The sequence below is a fragment of the Anabas testudineus genome, chromosome 19 (assembly GCF_900324465.2).
Source record: "Anabas testudineus chromosome 19, fAnaTes1.2, whole genome shotgun sequence".
Lineage (NCBI taxonomy): Eukaryota > Metazoa > Chordata > Actinopteri > Anabantiformes > Anabantidae > Anabas > Anabas testudineus.
This window is the reverse complement of record NC_046628.1, coordinates 6,302,565-6,318,629: the sequence shown is the minus strand read 5'-3', so window position 1 is coordinate 6,318,629 and position 16,065 is coordinate 6,302,565. Positions and strand designations below refer to the sequence as shown.

At 39.4% G+C, this 16,065-nt stretch overlaps 2 protein-coding genes across 4 annotated transcripts; both read right to left on the bottom strand.

Moving 5' to 3' along the window:
• Positions 1 to 5: 5 nt before the first annotated feature.
• On the bottom strand, positions 6 to 11,961 carry tom1l2 (target of myb1 like 2 membrane trafficking protein). 3 transcript variants are annotated; one of them, XM_026351275.1, is made up of 16 exons: positions 11,852 to 11,961; positions 11,371 to 11,455; positions 10,559 to 10,637; positions 10,066 to 10,215; positions 9,109 to 9,243; positions 8,843 to 8,992; positions 7,736 to 7,852; positions 7,448 to 7,581; positions 7,266 to 7,317; positions 6,056 to 6,064; positions 5,206 to 5,374; positions 4,417 to 4,543; positions 4,183 to 4,252; positions 3,215 to 3,274; positions 2,585 to 2,621; positions 6 to 2,467 (listed from the first exon to the last, which is right to left on the bottom strand). In XM_026351275.1, the coding sequence occupies exons 1-16, from the start codon at positions 11,901 to 11,903 to the stop codon at positions 2,319 to 2,321; spliced, it is 1,575 nt and encodes a 524-aa protein (XP_026207060.1). In that variant the 5' UTR covers positions 11,904 to 11,961; the 3' UTR covers positions 6 to 2,318. The 3 variants fall into 3 exon arrangements, with proteins under 3 accessions (XP_026207060.1, XP_026207062.1, XP_026207061.1); XM_026351277.1 differs by lacking the exon at positions 3,215 to 3,274; XM_026351276.1 differs by lacking the exon at positions 6,056 to 6,064.
• A 399-nt stretch (positions 11,962 to 12,360) lies between these two features.
• Positions 12,361 to 15,949, bottom strand: atpaf2 (ATP synthase mitochondrial F1 complex assembly factor 2). The gene is made up of 8 exons (XM_026351482.1): positions 15,584 to 15,949; positions 15,434 to 15,481; positions 15,111 to 15,259; positions 14,488 to 14,585; positions 14,130 to 14,210; positions 13,885 to 13,997; positions 13,262 to 13,377; positions 12,361 to 13,019 (listed from the first exon to the last, which is right to left on the bottom strand). The coding sequence occupies exons 1-8, from the start codon at positions 15,699 to 15,701 to the stop codon at positions 12,882 to 12,884; spliced, it is 861 nt and encodes a 286-aa protein (XP_026207267.1). The 5' UTR covers positions 15,702 to 15,949; the 3' UTR covers positions 12,361 to 12,881.
• Between the last annotated feature and the right edge of the window lie 116 nt (positions 15,950 to 16,065).

Genomic DNA, 16,065 nt, shown 5'->3' with positions numbered 1-16,065 from the left:
GGTGACACACTGCTAATGTTTTATTAGAGTTCATGCATAAGTCAAACAACACAAAGAGAAATGAGAAATGAGGCAACTCAGGAAAACAGCAGTCCCACAAGCACAGCCTCCCTTATCAGCATCGCTTCATATTCTCCAGCAACACACAAAGAAACGTGGCGTTCCTCTGTCAAACAGGTCTGAGACGACTCGGTTACAAACAGAGCGTGTATTCCTTCCTAACACATGTGGAGGCTTTTTCTTCTATTCTTTTTTTCTTCCTTCTTCTTTTCAATCAAAATGTTTCTGCATTACAGAACAGCCGACATACACACGCTCACACACACACACACACACACACACACACGTTTACGTTTAACACTAAAACAAGGAAACAGAAGGAGAAAGGAAGTTTCCCTTTCACAATGTGCAATGCTGATGCTCTGTCGAAAGTGTCCCAAGTTAATAGTTTGTTTTGTCATCTGATAGTCAGTCAATAGAAACACAAATGGCTGAAAATATTCAACATATGTATCCTTCATGGGATGAATGGGAAAACTGGCATGATTCTCTGTTACATCTACAAATCAGTGATAATCTGCTCTGTCTGGACACACAGTTCATTTACCATTTTTCTTTTGTACAATAAAATGATATAAAATACTGATTTGGAAAAAAAAACAGGAAAAAAAACAAAAAAAAACAGTGCTGAATAAATTATATTCTCTGCTTATATATTTCCCAAACTCATTAACTACATCTGCTAAAGTGTTTGCTGATTTACAGTACAGTTCGAAAGGTAACGCGGCTGTCAAAGTGCACACTTGTTTGACGCTTGTTGTGCCTGTGTAACATGTTGCATTTGCTACTGTCAAAAAGAGTAAAATGTCTCGTTTGTAGCACGGCTGCGGCAAGCTCATTTCTGAAAAACAAATGTCATGTTGAAAGGTCAGACCTTTTAAGATGCCAGCATTAAAAAGAAAAAAAAGAAATGCACAAACATAATGTGCAAACAGCTTTTGCAGTGTGATACTGAATTCTCATTACAAAGCTGCAGATTTTTTTGAGTCAAAAGGATTGAGCGGACAGAGGTTGAACAGGACCTAATTATCCTTCAACATTCAGAAGACATCACACATTTGGTCCTCTAAACTCCATTTTATATCGGAAAACACAAATCAAAACCTACAACCACGATTAAAATCTCCCCGGTGACAGCATGTGCCTCTTCATACCAGTAGCTTCGACTGGGTTTCTGTTCAAAAATAACATTACCACTCCCTGTCAGCGCATTTAATGATTAAAAAATAAAAACAACAAAAAGATCTTTTAATCCACCTTCAGCAAAAAGTATGATTATGTTATAATTAGGCAGTATTGTCCAGCAGGTGGAATCAACTACAGCAGCTTTCAGGCTAATAAAATCTCAGCAAAATAATCTCAATAAATCTTTAAATAAATCAAGTTTATCAAAGTTAATCAAAAGACAAATCTACAAGACGAGGAGGAGGCAGATTTAGAGGAAGGTAAAAGGACGTGTCTGTTGGTACGGTGTGCCATGACACAAAAAAACTACATTTCCATCTTCTTTTTTTTTTTTAAATTAGGTTCTGAAAATGATCAGCAGAACCCAGTGAGGTACATCCCTACTGTCAGAGCAGCTGGAAAACAAACCCGCTCAAAAATCATGTACATTAGATCAACTTCTCTTTCATACACCCTGCAGCTTAAATATACACACTACTAATAAACCTGATTTGTCATTTACAGATTTACAACTCAGACTGACTGGCAAAGGGACTGATATAAATACCAGAACAATATCCATGTAGGGAGATCTGCCGTAACAACTAATGTTCCTGTTGGGAATTCAGTAAAAGTCAAAACTGAAATGATCACGTTTGGTGGTGTTAATGCATGTTTACAGGGCTTGCATAGGAAATTTATTTCCTACCTATGACACACACTCAAATTATTAGAATTAGCTGCAACATGAAGCTCTGCAGTCCACAGCAGGAGGTTCTTCACACATAAAGTAGAAGGTATAATAAACTGGCTGCCTCATTATGTCTGACGCTGGCCGTCACGTGTGTGAGATCCATCGCCAGGCGGCGTAACAAAATAGGCCTTCGCTCTCTAGTGAGAAATTAATGGACAGCAAGAATGATTCCCTTTTTACGAGCATAGCGTGTGCAAATCTCTGTAGTGTAACTGAACTGTGTTGTGACGAATCTAAATTAAGGTGGATGTGTTTTAGTGTCGGGTCAGTCTGTCCTCAGGTGATGCTGCTCAGCTGGTTGGGTCTTAGGCTTGAGGACCAGAGGTCAAAGGTGAAAGGTTTACATGGCGAACAAAGTGTCTTCCGGTCTGTCTGGCTTCTTGCGGCTGGGGGTTCCCTGCGGTGCACCTGGGTTGCCACTGGGTGGCGTCGGTAAGCTGGGTGCCATCTCTGCAGCTTTGGCTCGCTCTTCGAGGAACTTGTCAAACTCTGGAAGCAAAGAAGCAGCAGGGTGTGAATTTGAAAAAGAGAGGTGATGAAAATGAAGCTGAAACACAACAGGATGACTACTAAAGGAAAAATAAAAGAACAGGAGATTTGCCTAACCTTCACTTGTCACGCCCTCCTCGCCTTCATCTCCCTTCTATAAAAAAAAACAAGCAAACAAACAAAAAAACATATCAGTCACTCTGCAACACGTGGTCCCTGCAAACCACCACAAACCAAGACAAACTGCCCCAAACCACACATTTAAACAAAAGCACCCATGACATCGTGCATTTTTACCAATAAACACGCACCAATTGTTTTATCACTACAGAAGTAGCCACTTACCCGTCATATTTCCAAAATGAGCATGAAGTCTGGTAATGCCAACCAAGATAGAGGCCTGAATATTAGCTTTAGCTGCTTCACTACTTATCTTTACTTAACAACTGTTATCTGTTTCAGTTCAGACTAAAACCTCATTATAGGCTCTTGCATTTGAGACCTCATGCCCATGTCATTATTTCTTTCCATTCTAATCAGTCAGTTTGTCCCCACGTCACACTGTTAGTAAATTTAAAGTTAATTTTAAAATGATCAAGAGTGAACGGAAAATTTTATAATAGAAATGTTACTTCCTGGTTTCAATAACAATTTGGGAAAAAAAGAGATAAGAGGATACAGGAGGGTGAAAAAGGATAAAGAGGGATAGAGAACTGCAGGCAGAAGTAAAAATCACGATGGGCTCACCACATCAGTACACAGCCACTCCTCTATGTCATCCATGACAGAGGACTGGCCGCTGACACCCTACAGGGCAGCATCAAGACCGCCACAGGTGGCCGGAAAACAGAAAGCAAAAATTCCGCCCCAAACACAACAGAAAATATAATTTAAATGAACTGCAGTATAAACTCAAATGCAACTTAAGAGACTACTTTATGAAGGAATAAATCAAATAAAGATACAGAGTAGAAATCAATGTTTATGAATGGTGTGGCACATCACACACTTACATACAGACTATGTTAGGAGACTCGAAGGGAAATGCAGTCAGACACAAATTTTGCACATTGCAGCATGCAGATTAAAGATGGGAATGCCGTGCAATGCTGTTAAAGATGGATACAGTGAGGGACACTAGTAGCACTATTAGCAAAGCAGAATGTTAACTACTTCATTCAGTGATCACATACTGACTCATAAGCTCACTGTTAAATTATACTGCAAAGCAGATTTTAAGAACAGAACACACCCAGTAGAAAGAAGTGGCTGATAGAGCAGGTTTACAGAGCACATTTACAAGTATTTAAGGACACAAATATCTCTCAAGACAAAAATATGTCTGTCTGGTTATTAAAGTGTAAAAGAACAGCAGAGAATGGGCATCGGTTAAGCAGAGCTAAAAATGCTGAAATCTGGATCTGGCCTAAAAACAAAGTGTGGGGATGGATATGCAGCCTGGACACCGACAACATCCCCAATAAATGCACGGTGAGTTAGAAACATGAAAAGCCAGAAACACATTTTCAGACAAACTTCTCCATGTAGTGGCTAGATTAGTACCAGCAGCAGCCGTTCAAGCATGTGAGGAGATTTGTGATGACAGCACACATACACATACGCGCTAGTTAAAATGCTCCACGAGTGGTTATGAAAACACCGACTGAAAATTATAGTCCACACTGGACATAAATGCCTGTGTCTCTGAGACTCACCGCTCCTGCAGTTGGGTGTAGCACATCCAGAGTGGGAGGAAGGCTGGAAGTGGCGTTTTCTGCTGTAGTACTGCAGGAAAAACACAGAAATCTGTTTGTTATGAACCAACGAAAACAGGGACAATTTTGTTTTTCTAAAGTTTTGCTGCTATTCTGACAATTAGAAGCAAGAAAGCACTGCCCTGAAGTTTTATATAGAGTAGAACCAACAGTAAGTCTTAAATGCATCCTTACGTCTTGCGTGGTTCTGACATGGTGCCAGTTCTGGTCTGAGCAAACACGTCAAAGTCGTCCTGGGCAGGTGGAGGCTTACAGCTGGACAGAGAGCTCAGGGTACTGCTCACGCTGTCCGCACCCATGTCTGTATGGAAAAATGAACTTGATTTTCATGTACATCATGAAACAGTGTGTAATATACACACATACATACACATATAAATATATCACATACATTCATTCATTCAGCAGTTCTTAAGTAATAGATTATGTTCTTTGTGCTAAGATGTTAAATGACAGGATGGAAACTGCTCTTATGTCTGGGCAGCAAATACAGAATTAGAGCTGGAAGTTTATGTCCTTAAATGATAAAGACAGGAAAAAAAGGGAAAGCAGCAAGTACAAAGTTTAAAAATAAGTCTTCCATCACAAAAAGGAAATGTAAAAACAGCAACTTCTTTAACAGACACAGACAGGTTATGAGCTGGAACTAATTTTGGCAACTAGAAGTCAGTCTCCAATCTCCGCCGGCTGTCAAACATCCTCACTGTGACAACATGAATAGATGTCTTAAAACGTGGACATACCCAGGTCTTTGTACTTTTATGACATATACAATGACATACTGCAAATTAGGCAACAAAACTACCAGTCCTATTACGAAGGGATTCCATTCAGTTTGGTTTTATTAATAACTGCTAATTTAGCCAAGCCACCACTAGTGACTAGTGACAGTTACTATGTACAGTATGAATTTGTAGCATCAAAGAGGACATCTGGCTAACGTATGAGGTAGGAAACACATACCAAGACCAGCCAGACGAGAGGCCAAGGTGGCTGGGGAGGAGGGCCTTCCCGCAGGGGCTGTGATGGTGGCAGGCAGACTGGTTGGAGCTGCATTCGGCATGTTGCTAACCACTGCTGGGGAGCCTGGGCCGAGGTCTATGAGGTTGTCCTCTGTAGCCTCACTTAGCACCTGGTGAAGAAGTGACGAGGCACACTATAGCTCTTGTTTCATGTAGGAACAGTGAGAGGGACTTGTGAAAAGCAAAGCAAATGCAGGCAAAAAAAAGCAGGCTGAGTAAAAGCAGGGTTATTCAGTATACGGTTCACTAAATACAACATAAAAATAGGAAGGTATGGTGCACAGTGGGAATAAAGTGTGGAAAATTTGTTGATTCAGGAGAGCATGAAAATGTCTGTAACGGAGGATAGCAGAAAATTAAGTAACACTGTTTCTTAAGGGGGTTCAAAAATACTGTTTAACATTAAGACATATAGTTCTCTAGTATTAAACAGTCTTTGATTTTTGATTTAGTTATGACTGAGGCACCATAAGTGCTTTTATCGACAAAACAGTCCCCTTAAGAAAGAAATACAGTGGGGAGGGAAAAGGGAAGACTCAAGAGGAGCTGTTCTATCAAGACCATTTTCCAAACCCTGACAGAGGTAAAGCAAACACAACGTGACAGTGGTTCGAGGGTCACCGTCAGACATATTAAACCTCCAAGTTCATCATATCATTGGCTGTTGGGGGGATGCTTAGTCAAAACATGCCATATGGGGTGAAAGAGACTGGTGGGCCCATATTATTTAGCCATGTTTCAACAGCTGGGGGATGATACTCGTCTTTTAGGGACAATATTTTCATACTTGCCTGTTTCAGCTAGCCACAGAAACAGAAGAACAGAAAAGAACAGAAGGAAAGAGACAGTGAATACCATTAACATGCCTGTGCAGGGACATAATGTAATGGCATGATTACTATGAAATACGATGCCTGGAAAACTGGAAACCCAACAGAAAAGTCAAACTGTTAATTAAGTCTTAGTATTCATTAAGAATGTCTTTTTGATCCGGTCAGATGAGAAGGAAGAAAAAATATCAATTTCACTAACAATTCCACACTGTATACTGCATTTATTCTAGATCAAAGAGTAACATTTGCTTGCTAGTTTTGCAGTAAAACATTCTGGATGTCATGAAAGGTAGTTAACTGACTGATCCACAAGTTCCTCTTCTACAGACAAACAGCCAATTAGAACAGCCTTTCATACTTTCCCTATGCAAGTCACTAATCAGCCCAGCTGATCACCTGATTGCAGCACAGATAAATTCCAATCTAGATCCTCTATATGATTTCTTATAACCTAAGCAAGGTAGCATGTATGAATTTCTTCAAGCACATGCTGCACATTTAGATGTGCAGAGATGTATTAATGGAGAAGTGAGGTCCAAACAACAGGATATAAAGCCAACAAAGGTGTGAGTGTAAGCAGCTGCAGGCCTGTGATGTTCATGGAGGGAGGAATTGACTAACAGCTGCTGGTAAAAGATGTTCTCAGCTTACAAAACAGGAATTGATGTCAACACAGCTTTGTCAAAGAAACAAAACAGATTTTTCTACTCATTCTTTCCCTCTATTTTGGCAAGACTTAAATACTAAATTTGACCTATTAAACTATTATTATTAATTTTATTATTATTATTATTATTATTATTATTATTATTATTATTATTATTATTATTATTATTATTATTATTATTAACGTATTATTTTCACTAACTAATAACTATATAAATATTTCTTTTGCATATGATAAAAGTAAATACATTTATGTTTTTGTTGGGTTTCCATTTAATGAGGCATCATTGATAGGTAACTGACAAGCAACCACACTTGAAAGACACTGTAAAGCCTGACTGTCGAAACCAACATGCAAGTTGATTGTACTGACACAAAGGTGTGGGCTCAATAAATGAGAAAAGTGAACAGGAAATGCCATGAAACAAGTAGCTCTGAAGTTTCAGACAGGAAATCCTGCAAATACTGGACATTTCACCAACTGAGGTTACTGCTGACTCACCCCATTGTTGACACTTTGAGCTGAAGACCTCCCAGACCTAAACCTCTCGTACCTGAGGCAACGACAGAACGACGTGAAAGAAGCTTTTTAGCTTACCCAACCAAAAATGTCCAATCATGCAGTGCTAAGCCTTGGGTGTAGTTTTTAGTTGTGTTTGTGCATTTTTGTCAGTGTTTTCGAACCTTTCGTAGCGTAGAAAAATGTTGTTAAGGTCATCATTGACGTGCAGCAGCTCCTCAGTCACAGCCTCGTTGGACACACAGGAGATGAGCTCCACTATTCTCTGCTGCATGGCTCTACAAGTCCTGTTCAGCTCCTAAGAACACAAACACAGCACATGCTTATATGTAATGGTCTCAATTATTGTTTTTACAATGTAGAGGTTTGTCAGAAATACTAGTGCTAATACTGCACCTGAGAATATAAACACAGACAGACAGAGACACACACTGACACAGGTGACTCCTCACCTGTAGTAATTCATAGTCTGAAGTGTCCTCTTGTCCTGGGACCATTTCAGTCAACATTTCTGACATCACTTTAGTGTTTCCACGAACAATGTCCAACTCGCTGCGCAGCCGACAAATCTGGGTGACACAGAGATAAATTTATCTATAATAGGTCTATTATTAGGCCTGCTAAATGTACATCAATATTTTTGTGTTAGGGAAAATAAATCAGATCAGATAGATCACAAATTATAGGATTTTGCCCATTAGCGAATCTAAAATGACACAAAAACTGCCTAGAAATTGAGTTTAAGATACATATGAATGTTGAATAAGCATTACAAATACATGCTATCAAGAGGTGCATTGCTAAAGCAGGTGAAATTGTTAACTATAAGTAACAAATAAACATATAAAATAATTAAATAAAAGTAAGAGAAAAGAGCTGGACATATTAAAATTGATTTAAATAGTTATATTAATTAACAGACAATAAAGTAACAGAAAAGCCAGTCAATTTCATAGCTATAAGTAATAGTAATAAAAATAAAATAGACAGTTAAAATAGTGGGCGAAGAGTAATGAATATGATTCTACCAGCTGAAAGCATCAGATACAGATAGTTAGCTAGATAACAAACAGCTACAAGTAATGAAAAGATTATTGAAACATCCCGTTTGTTCCAATCCAGTTAGGAGCAGTACAAAGTTTGATTATAAAAAAAGAACACTGTAATTTAAATTTATATGAAAACAATATTGAAACAATCTCCACATCAATGTTACAAGTAATGTTAAATAACATCCAGTTCATAATTCCTTCATATGTAGAGCTGGACAGGTGATATTGATGAAAGGGTATTTCAGCTCATCTAAAGCTGGAATTAGGAGCCACTGGACAATTTCACACCATGGATGTTCATAGCAGTGTATTCAAACTGTTTCATGACTTTGTTTGGTTTGTTTGGACAGGTGCAGACAATCGGACAATACAGTTTGACTTGTGTGGCACTAAAGAAGACACCTAACAATGCAGGAGCCTGTCCTTTTCATTAAATGGAGCTGCACTTTGCTCCAGGGTGAGTACTGACTAACCGTTTCTGTGGTTTCTGTGTGTTTGTGAGAGTACCTGTTCAGGGGTTGGATTGATGGATCCAGAAGCATGAATGTTGGGGACCTGAGGGCTGGTATAGGATGGTGGTGGAGCAGCATGTGGTGTGGGCTGAGTAGCTGTGCTGAACTTATGTAGGGTGGAATCGCCCTCTGGAGCAGATGCAGCCTAGAAGCAACAGAGATAATATACATAATAGAATCTAACACAGAAGGGTAACCATACTACGGCTGGTCACAGAAACACCTGTACACAATTCAGCAGCTTTGTATAATGCCTCCTACCCGCTGAGGCGTATGTATGGGCGACAGGGTCTCCAGGTCTGACACAGGGAATTCGATGCCTTTCCTCTTTAGCTCCTCATAGACTTGAACCACACCAGTAAGGTCTGGACTGCTCCTGAATGCATCAGCCCATGCCTGGGGAAGTAAGAAAAGAGTTCAAAGGAGAGAGAGATAGAGAATGAAAAGTACAATGGGTAAAGAGAGGGCTGACACAGCAAACAAAGGAACAGATGGTAAAATAGTAAAAGAGGTCGGTTCTATAATAATTTCTGTTTGTTTGCTTTGAATACGTTCAGTCAGCAAACCACAAAGCTCTTGGCTTCTCTCTCTCATCATCGGGCAGGCTAAAGCTAGACTGGGCAATTACAACAACTCAAACACATGACACACTTATAAAAAAACATGTGCGTGGTCCAAAAATGTTCTACTCCGTTATTCAACACAGTCATACAACAGTCCCCCTACTCTGAATAGAGACAGAAATTTTAAATCAGTTCTAAGTAGAATATAACTGTTTATCTATCTACTTCACTATACTGTACTATATACGCTCTTCCTGGATTCATGCTGGACCTGTAATCACATGGTTTCCCTGGTGGAAATAAGAGCAGCTCCCACATGCCTTGCACAGTTACCCGAGATGTAGCAGGTAACTAGAGCTGCTCCAGGCTGAAGCCCTGGAGACACTGTAGTTTACCTGAGGCTCAGTTTGGGGATGGCAGGCAGCCTCCTGGCGTGCTGCACAGACGCAGCTACTGTAGTAAACACCTATGCTGCAAACCTCATTCTCTTTAAATGAGTCAGCCAGAAAGATGTATTTTATCTTGCACTAATTTGGGTGTACAAAAGAAAACATACAGACTGTCATAGGAATTACCAACTTTGCTTTATGACATGCACTGACTAATTTGACACACAACCCAAGGCTGCAGCCAAGCAGTTCTACCTTTACCTTACCTGAATCAGGGCGAGTACTTTATCCTGAACGATGGTAGGCGGGTTGTTTTTGGGGGAGATGATTTTAACAAGCACACCATCAACAAAGTCCCTGCTAGTGACTAAAGCATGAAAACGATGACCGCAGTTCTTCACACATGTCTCCAGGACCTGGTGGATGCAGAAAAGAACTTGCTTTAAGAGGATACTAAGGACAAAACACTCGGCAATCTGAGGAGCAAATCCTGTTACAGACATGGACATGATCATTGGAACACATATTTTCTGTGAATTAAAACTATGTAAGGCAATCAAGTGGGCCCAAGAGATTCAATTTTAATATTATTATATTGTGTGGAAGGTAAAAAAAAAAGACAATGAGGATTTATTTTGCCTGTGATTGTATTTGTCTGTCCCTCTAAAAGCACAAGGCTACACGACTAACATTTTTATTACTGTAACATGTAAATACAGCTTATAGTATCTGCTTTTCATCCTGCCCACTTTCACTCACCGTTAAAGTCAACATTACTTCCCTGTAGTTCCTGTTGCCATTCAACCTCTTCTTCACTGCTCTAATGGCGTCTTTTGGCCTACACACACACACACACACACACACAAACACACAGAGGTATACAAACAAGCAGGTGAAAGCATACGTTAAACAATTCAACACACAGGGAAAGCATAGGACATGACGTCCACAAACAAATGGACTGGCAAATCATTCCAAGTAGAACAAACACAATTAGCAAGAACATAATGACCTGAAGGGCTTTAATGGGCACTTTTAATGCCACTGACAGGATGTCAGACACAACTGCAGAAACTGCAAAGATGAATACCAGATCAATATCAAAGATTTCCTTGACTTTTCACAATGTAAGCGGTGACATTGTGAATGTTCTACTGCAAAGTGGAAATAATTAACTTTTAATCTGACCACCTCTGGCAGATAACATAACAGTAGTGGGCGTGTGACACTCCTAGCATCCCCCAAACACAAAAATCAAGGAGAGTCAGAGTGCTTTTTATAGCCTGCTGATTAAGTACATTGCACCAGGCCAGACCCAGTTTACAACTCACTAATCAAACAAGACCTGGACTTCACACACCAGCTTAAACACACAGTACAAGGTTAATGGAGCAATGAGATAAGCTATGGCGACTTGTATAAATCCACCTTTCATGAGCACAGCTAGGTTTCTTCTCTTAGACAGTATAGCTTGTTGCTTTTGAGCACTGAAGAACAGAGAATTAAACTGTTGCATAAGGGAGTTAATCAATAACATATGGATATTCATTGATTTTTCCCTGTGTACTCACCCATCCTCTGTTTCATTGATGATGTCACATATTTCCATGTTGAGGGTCCAGTCTTCACTTTGCAAAGACCCATCAGTGGCTCTCTCTGGAAGACAAATAAAAAGACTGGTGAAGAAAATAACCGATGAACACGTCGCTGTAAAGCGCACATCACATATACGTATTTGACGATGACCGTCAGCTAACGCTAGCTGTTACCTAGGTTAGCTATGTGTCAGAATTTGCGTTGTACATTGTGCCAATTTCTTCGCACTGACCAAATGTTTGACAATGACATAAAAAGACATTTAATCTGTTAACGGTAATGCTAGCACAAAGGGTAGCTAACGGTGCCTTTCCAGCGGCACAGAACTCATTCAGGGATGTTAGCATGCTAAAGGTAGCAATGCCGTACATGAATCGCGCAAAAACTAGATACATTTTCATAGACATATTTATGTATCTGCAAGATGTGTCGTCTTGTAAATATCAACATACATACCGATGCAATGTCCTACTGGGGTACTATAAGGATTTCCCAAAAGAAACTCCATCTTGTTCGACAACAAACAAGTCAATCCATGGGATGATGGTGATGATACTTGAGAAAACGTCCAGCAGGTCCCGCCCACAGCTCTACGCAATTGGCTAAGAACTCCTGACTTTTGATGTGATTGGACAGTTGGCAAACCCATCAAGCGAGCTGGGCGATTGTAAATAAAAGGCTTCAAAGGTTGCATCAATAAAAAGCAAATGAGTATTTTATGACCGTGGATCTTATTCTGGCCTCAAGTAACACTGTTCACAGAATGTGGCGATTTCTAACATATGCAAAATGACCACTGGATAAGATGCAGTCCACAATTCTGCTAAAATTATGCTTCTTACAAACAGCACTGTGAAATGGAGATGATACTGTAAGATGGCAAGGCTTTCTCTATGTAGCATTTAATTTCATCACCTTTCCACACTGAAATTATTAATATACATACAACACAAAGGATTCTCTCATTGGTACAGAAAATCATTTTATTGCAGTATGTTTTGCCTACTCCAGGGGAAATGTTTCCACATGTACTATGCCTATACCAAACAAACATAAAGCACAATGTATGAACAGTTTTCTGTTAATATTATAAGCACCTTTTAATACTCAAATGTGCTGACTTCCACCAAACAGATGGGAACACTAGTCACCATTCTGTCGAAACCATGAGCACTGTCCAAAATGTCACGGTTGTCTGAGAACTAACTGGAAACCAGGGGAGGGGTGTCACACTTGGCAGATGACATATAAACACAGCGAAAACACAGCCAATACGCTGTACTGAAGTGAGATGACTCTTTCACAGATCACAGACAGGGCAGCTGTCACTGCTAAACAGAACAAACAAGTTATGTTATGATTTTGTCTGCATGAATGTAGAAGCATGGGTAAACCAAGGTGCTCTGAGTGTTTTTATTTTGAGGGAGGATTTGCTGAGTGCTGTCTCAGAGTTTTTTTTTAGCTGATTTTGAGTTCCTTATTCTTCTTAGTCCTGCAGAAGTTTGCGTTTGACGGTTGAACTCTCAGATGAGAGGTGAACAAAAAGAGCTCCGGCAGCAGTCCGTGCCCTCAGCTCATACATGTCATAGTCATGGGCCCACTCTACATTTCCCCAGCGCCGAATCTGCAGAGGAGAAAATAGACCTTAATAACCAATGACTGTCAGTAGGTGCTAGGTGCAGCATTACAAACTAAAAAAAATCATAGCAAAACAATCAAAACCAGCGACTACACTGCACTATACATGTGGTGCTTGCATGTTAGGTATCATTGGCAACACTATGAAACACAAAAGAGGGCACTGTTTTTCCAGACCATGTGATTTTTTTTTTTAATTTTAGAGGGAAGCGCCCGGTTCTCTCCTACCTGATATTCCTCTTCCAGTCTGGAGAGTAGCACAGCCTCTTGCACACTCAGGTGTCTGTCAATCATACCCATTGACAGCACAACAGACTTCAGCTGGGTTATCACATACTCAAGCCCTGCAAAGGAAAAAATGTTTTACTGTAAAGTCCCAATATTACATCTTTTGCAATACTGCTTAGGTAGTACTACCCTAAACTGCTTGCGACTATGTTTACCATGCTGTTTACAATTTAGTTGTACAATTTAAAGATACAACAAAAACAAAACAAAATGTTTTCAATACAATACAATGTATTTTTAAAAGAAAATGTATGATAATATTTTTTAGTAACATGTTATAGAATTTAACAGAATTTAATATTTTGAATATTACTTTCCATAGCAAAGCATATAACATTTTGCTTCATAAGTTTTATAATATTAAAGTTACCAGTATCTAAATGTAATTAATGCACTGAGTGAACTGAATCTCTTCAAACGTCTCATCCAATCTCTCTCACTTTGCGAGAGTAACTTAAAAAGTAAGATGTTATGACCCTAGAAGTAACCTTGTAACTTTTAATGAAAAGTAATCGTTATATCATTAAAAGTGCTTATTTTGAATCAGTTTAGTAATGTTTCACCTGTCAGAGCCCAAAGGTTGTAAGAATTGAGGTGTTGCCGAAACGTTTCCTTGGTTGCCTCTGGGATGTCAGGACCCAAAATACTGGATGAGGAACCAATAGTGACATTGTACCTGCAATTGTATTGTGAGAGAAAAAGACAATTAGAAAAGAGCTTAGTACAGTAGCTGAATTTACCAGTTTATATTGGGACCTACTGAAGTCAGCCTATGTTTGACCATGAAACAAACTAATGCTACTGTTACCTGTTTTCAATCCAGTGCAGCACAGGGTCCCACTCATTCTTCTGTAGCTCAACCAGGGCAAGGGGCTCCTCTACTCTGTAACTACACAGAACAAAAAACAATATTAACATGTTAGTCTGTAACTGTAAACATTTTGATTATTATTACCATGTAACTACATGTATTTCACAATCACAGATTTTTTAATTAAAAGGGTGGTACCGCAGTAATTATTTGTAAATGTTATACTTAGCCTTGCACTAACATGTTTAATGCGTCACTTGATGCATTGCTGAGTAAACAATTATAATTTGCAATACCTATTAAGGCAGTATTGTTGAAATTTAGCTCTGGCTATGTAAATGAGCAGCATCTGTACCAGATAGTATCAGTCTCCAGGAACTTGAGAGCAGCGTTGATCATTTGGTCTTTGTTCCGCTGTGTGGGATTGTCCAGAGCTGTGTTGCACAGTGTAGTCTGCAGGAAGACATCACTCAACATAACTTCTTCAGTCGGTTAAATATTTTAGATAATCCTTTACCACTATTATGAATAAACTAAACCATGGCAAGAGACCATTATAATTGCCAGCTGTACTTTTTCTAAGAATCCGTTACTTTTGGAGTAAAGCTCAGTATAATGGAGGATCTGGGTGAAGCAACTCACAGCTTGACCTATATTTATTTCTTTATAAAACACCTGCAATAAATCAGGGCTTCTCATTCATTTTCCATTCATGACCTAATTTGTTGGTCTCAAATTTGCTGCCTTCTCACGAGTGTCAATTTGTCATATCAACTGGTGTAGGCAACACTAAATAGTAAATGTATTTTCATGAAGGGAGTGCCAATAAATATGTAGTTTCAAGCACATCAAAACTATGTCAGCACGTTTTAAAATTCCTTTGTGACCTCCTCCACATATCAAGCAATCCTAAATTAGGTCTGACCCTGAAGATAAGAATCTGTGTTTCAAACTCCATTAAAAGGTCAAGGGTCATACCAGGTGCATTGTATAGAACTTGAGTGTGTCCCTTTGCGCATCCCACTCGGTTGCCACGGCAATGGCCAGGGCTTCATTTGGCACAGTGAAAAGCTTCCCTCCAGGAGTTTTCAGTTTCCTCCGATCTAGGTTTATCTCATACAAACCACCTACACACGAAATTTAAAAATGTAAATATTTATTAGACAGAATTACACAAGTAATGATGGGAATGATATCATCAATAAAGAAAACTTATTGCAAAGTGAACAGCATTTTCTCCCTTAGTCGTGACTATGGAAATACATGTAAAACACCTATTAATAATAACTTGCAGCACTTACCTTCCCCTTGAGATATGCTGACATCTTGATAAAACCTCCTTCTCTCTGCTAACATCAGAAAACATCACATCAGTCAACGCTATGGTTATAGACGCACTGCTGCACAAACATTCACATTTCAGTCATCTAGTATTTTTGTCTTAACGTTACCTGCTGTTGCTGTGGAATATTTCAAAGCAAACTGGGAGTGCTGACTTCTCGGGCACACCTTACTGAGAGAAAGCGCATTTCCAAACTGGCTGTAAAATCTGACAAGACTCTTAAACATAGTGGCAGGTGAGAGGTGATGTTTTTAAGAGGAGCTAGCTGAGAAGAGAGCCGACAAGCTAGCCTGTTCTTTTTAGACTGCAATTCGTTAGTTAATTAAAAGAAACATTTTTGTAGTTCGTATTAGCATTAACCTTCTACTTTATACTGCGCTTGCAAAACGTATAAAGTTCCAATGTTTCTTTTTTTATATAAACCAAACAGTTCCTCCTGCGTTTTACATAGTAGCTCCTGCATTCAAAAGCACGCGTGACCTTCTGTGTATGACAGCCAGCGACAGAAAAACTGTTCGCAGTCGGGAGATGTAGTTTTGCTTCTGCTTTATCCCGTTCTCACAAAACAAGACAAAAACTACACACACATGC

Excerpts from the sequence above, each read along its gene's own strand:
- atpaf2 (XM_026351482.1), bottom strand. The coding sequence starts at position 15,701 with ATGTTTAAGAGTCTTGTCAGATTTTACAGCCAGTTTGGAAATGCGCTT. Across the intron at positions 15,482-15,583 it reads ATATTCCACAGCAACAGCAG|CAGAGAGAAGGAGGTTTTAT; the intron begins GTAACGTTAAGA and ends TTCTGATGTTAG. Across the intron at positions 14,211-14,487 it reads CTGGAGACTGATACTATCTG|TTACAGAGTAGAGGAGCCCC; the intron begins GTACAGATGCTG and ends TGTTCTGTGTAG.
- tom1l2 (XM_026351275.1), bottom strand. The coding sequence starts at position 11,903 with ATGGAGTTTCTTTTGGGAAATCCTTATAGTACCCCAGTAGGACATTGC. Across the intron at positions 9,244-10,065 it reads AAGTACTCGCCCTGATTCAG|GCATGGGCTGATGCATTCAG; the intron begins GTAAGGTAAAGG and ends TTACTTCCCCAG. Across the intron at positions 7,582-7,735 it reads CAGACTATGAATTACTACAG|GAGCTGAACAGGACTTGTAG; the intron begins GTGAGGAGTCAC and ends TTGTGTTCTTAG.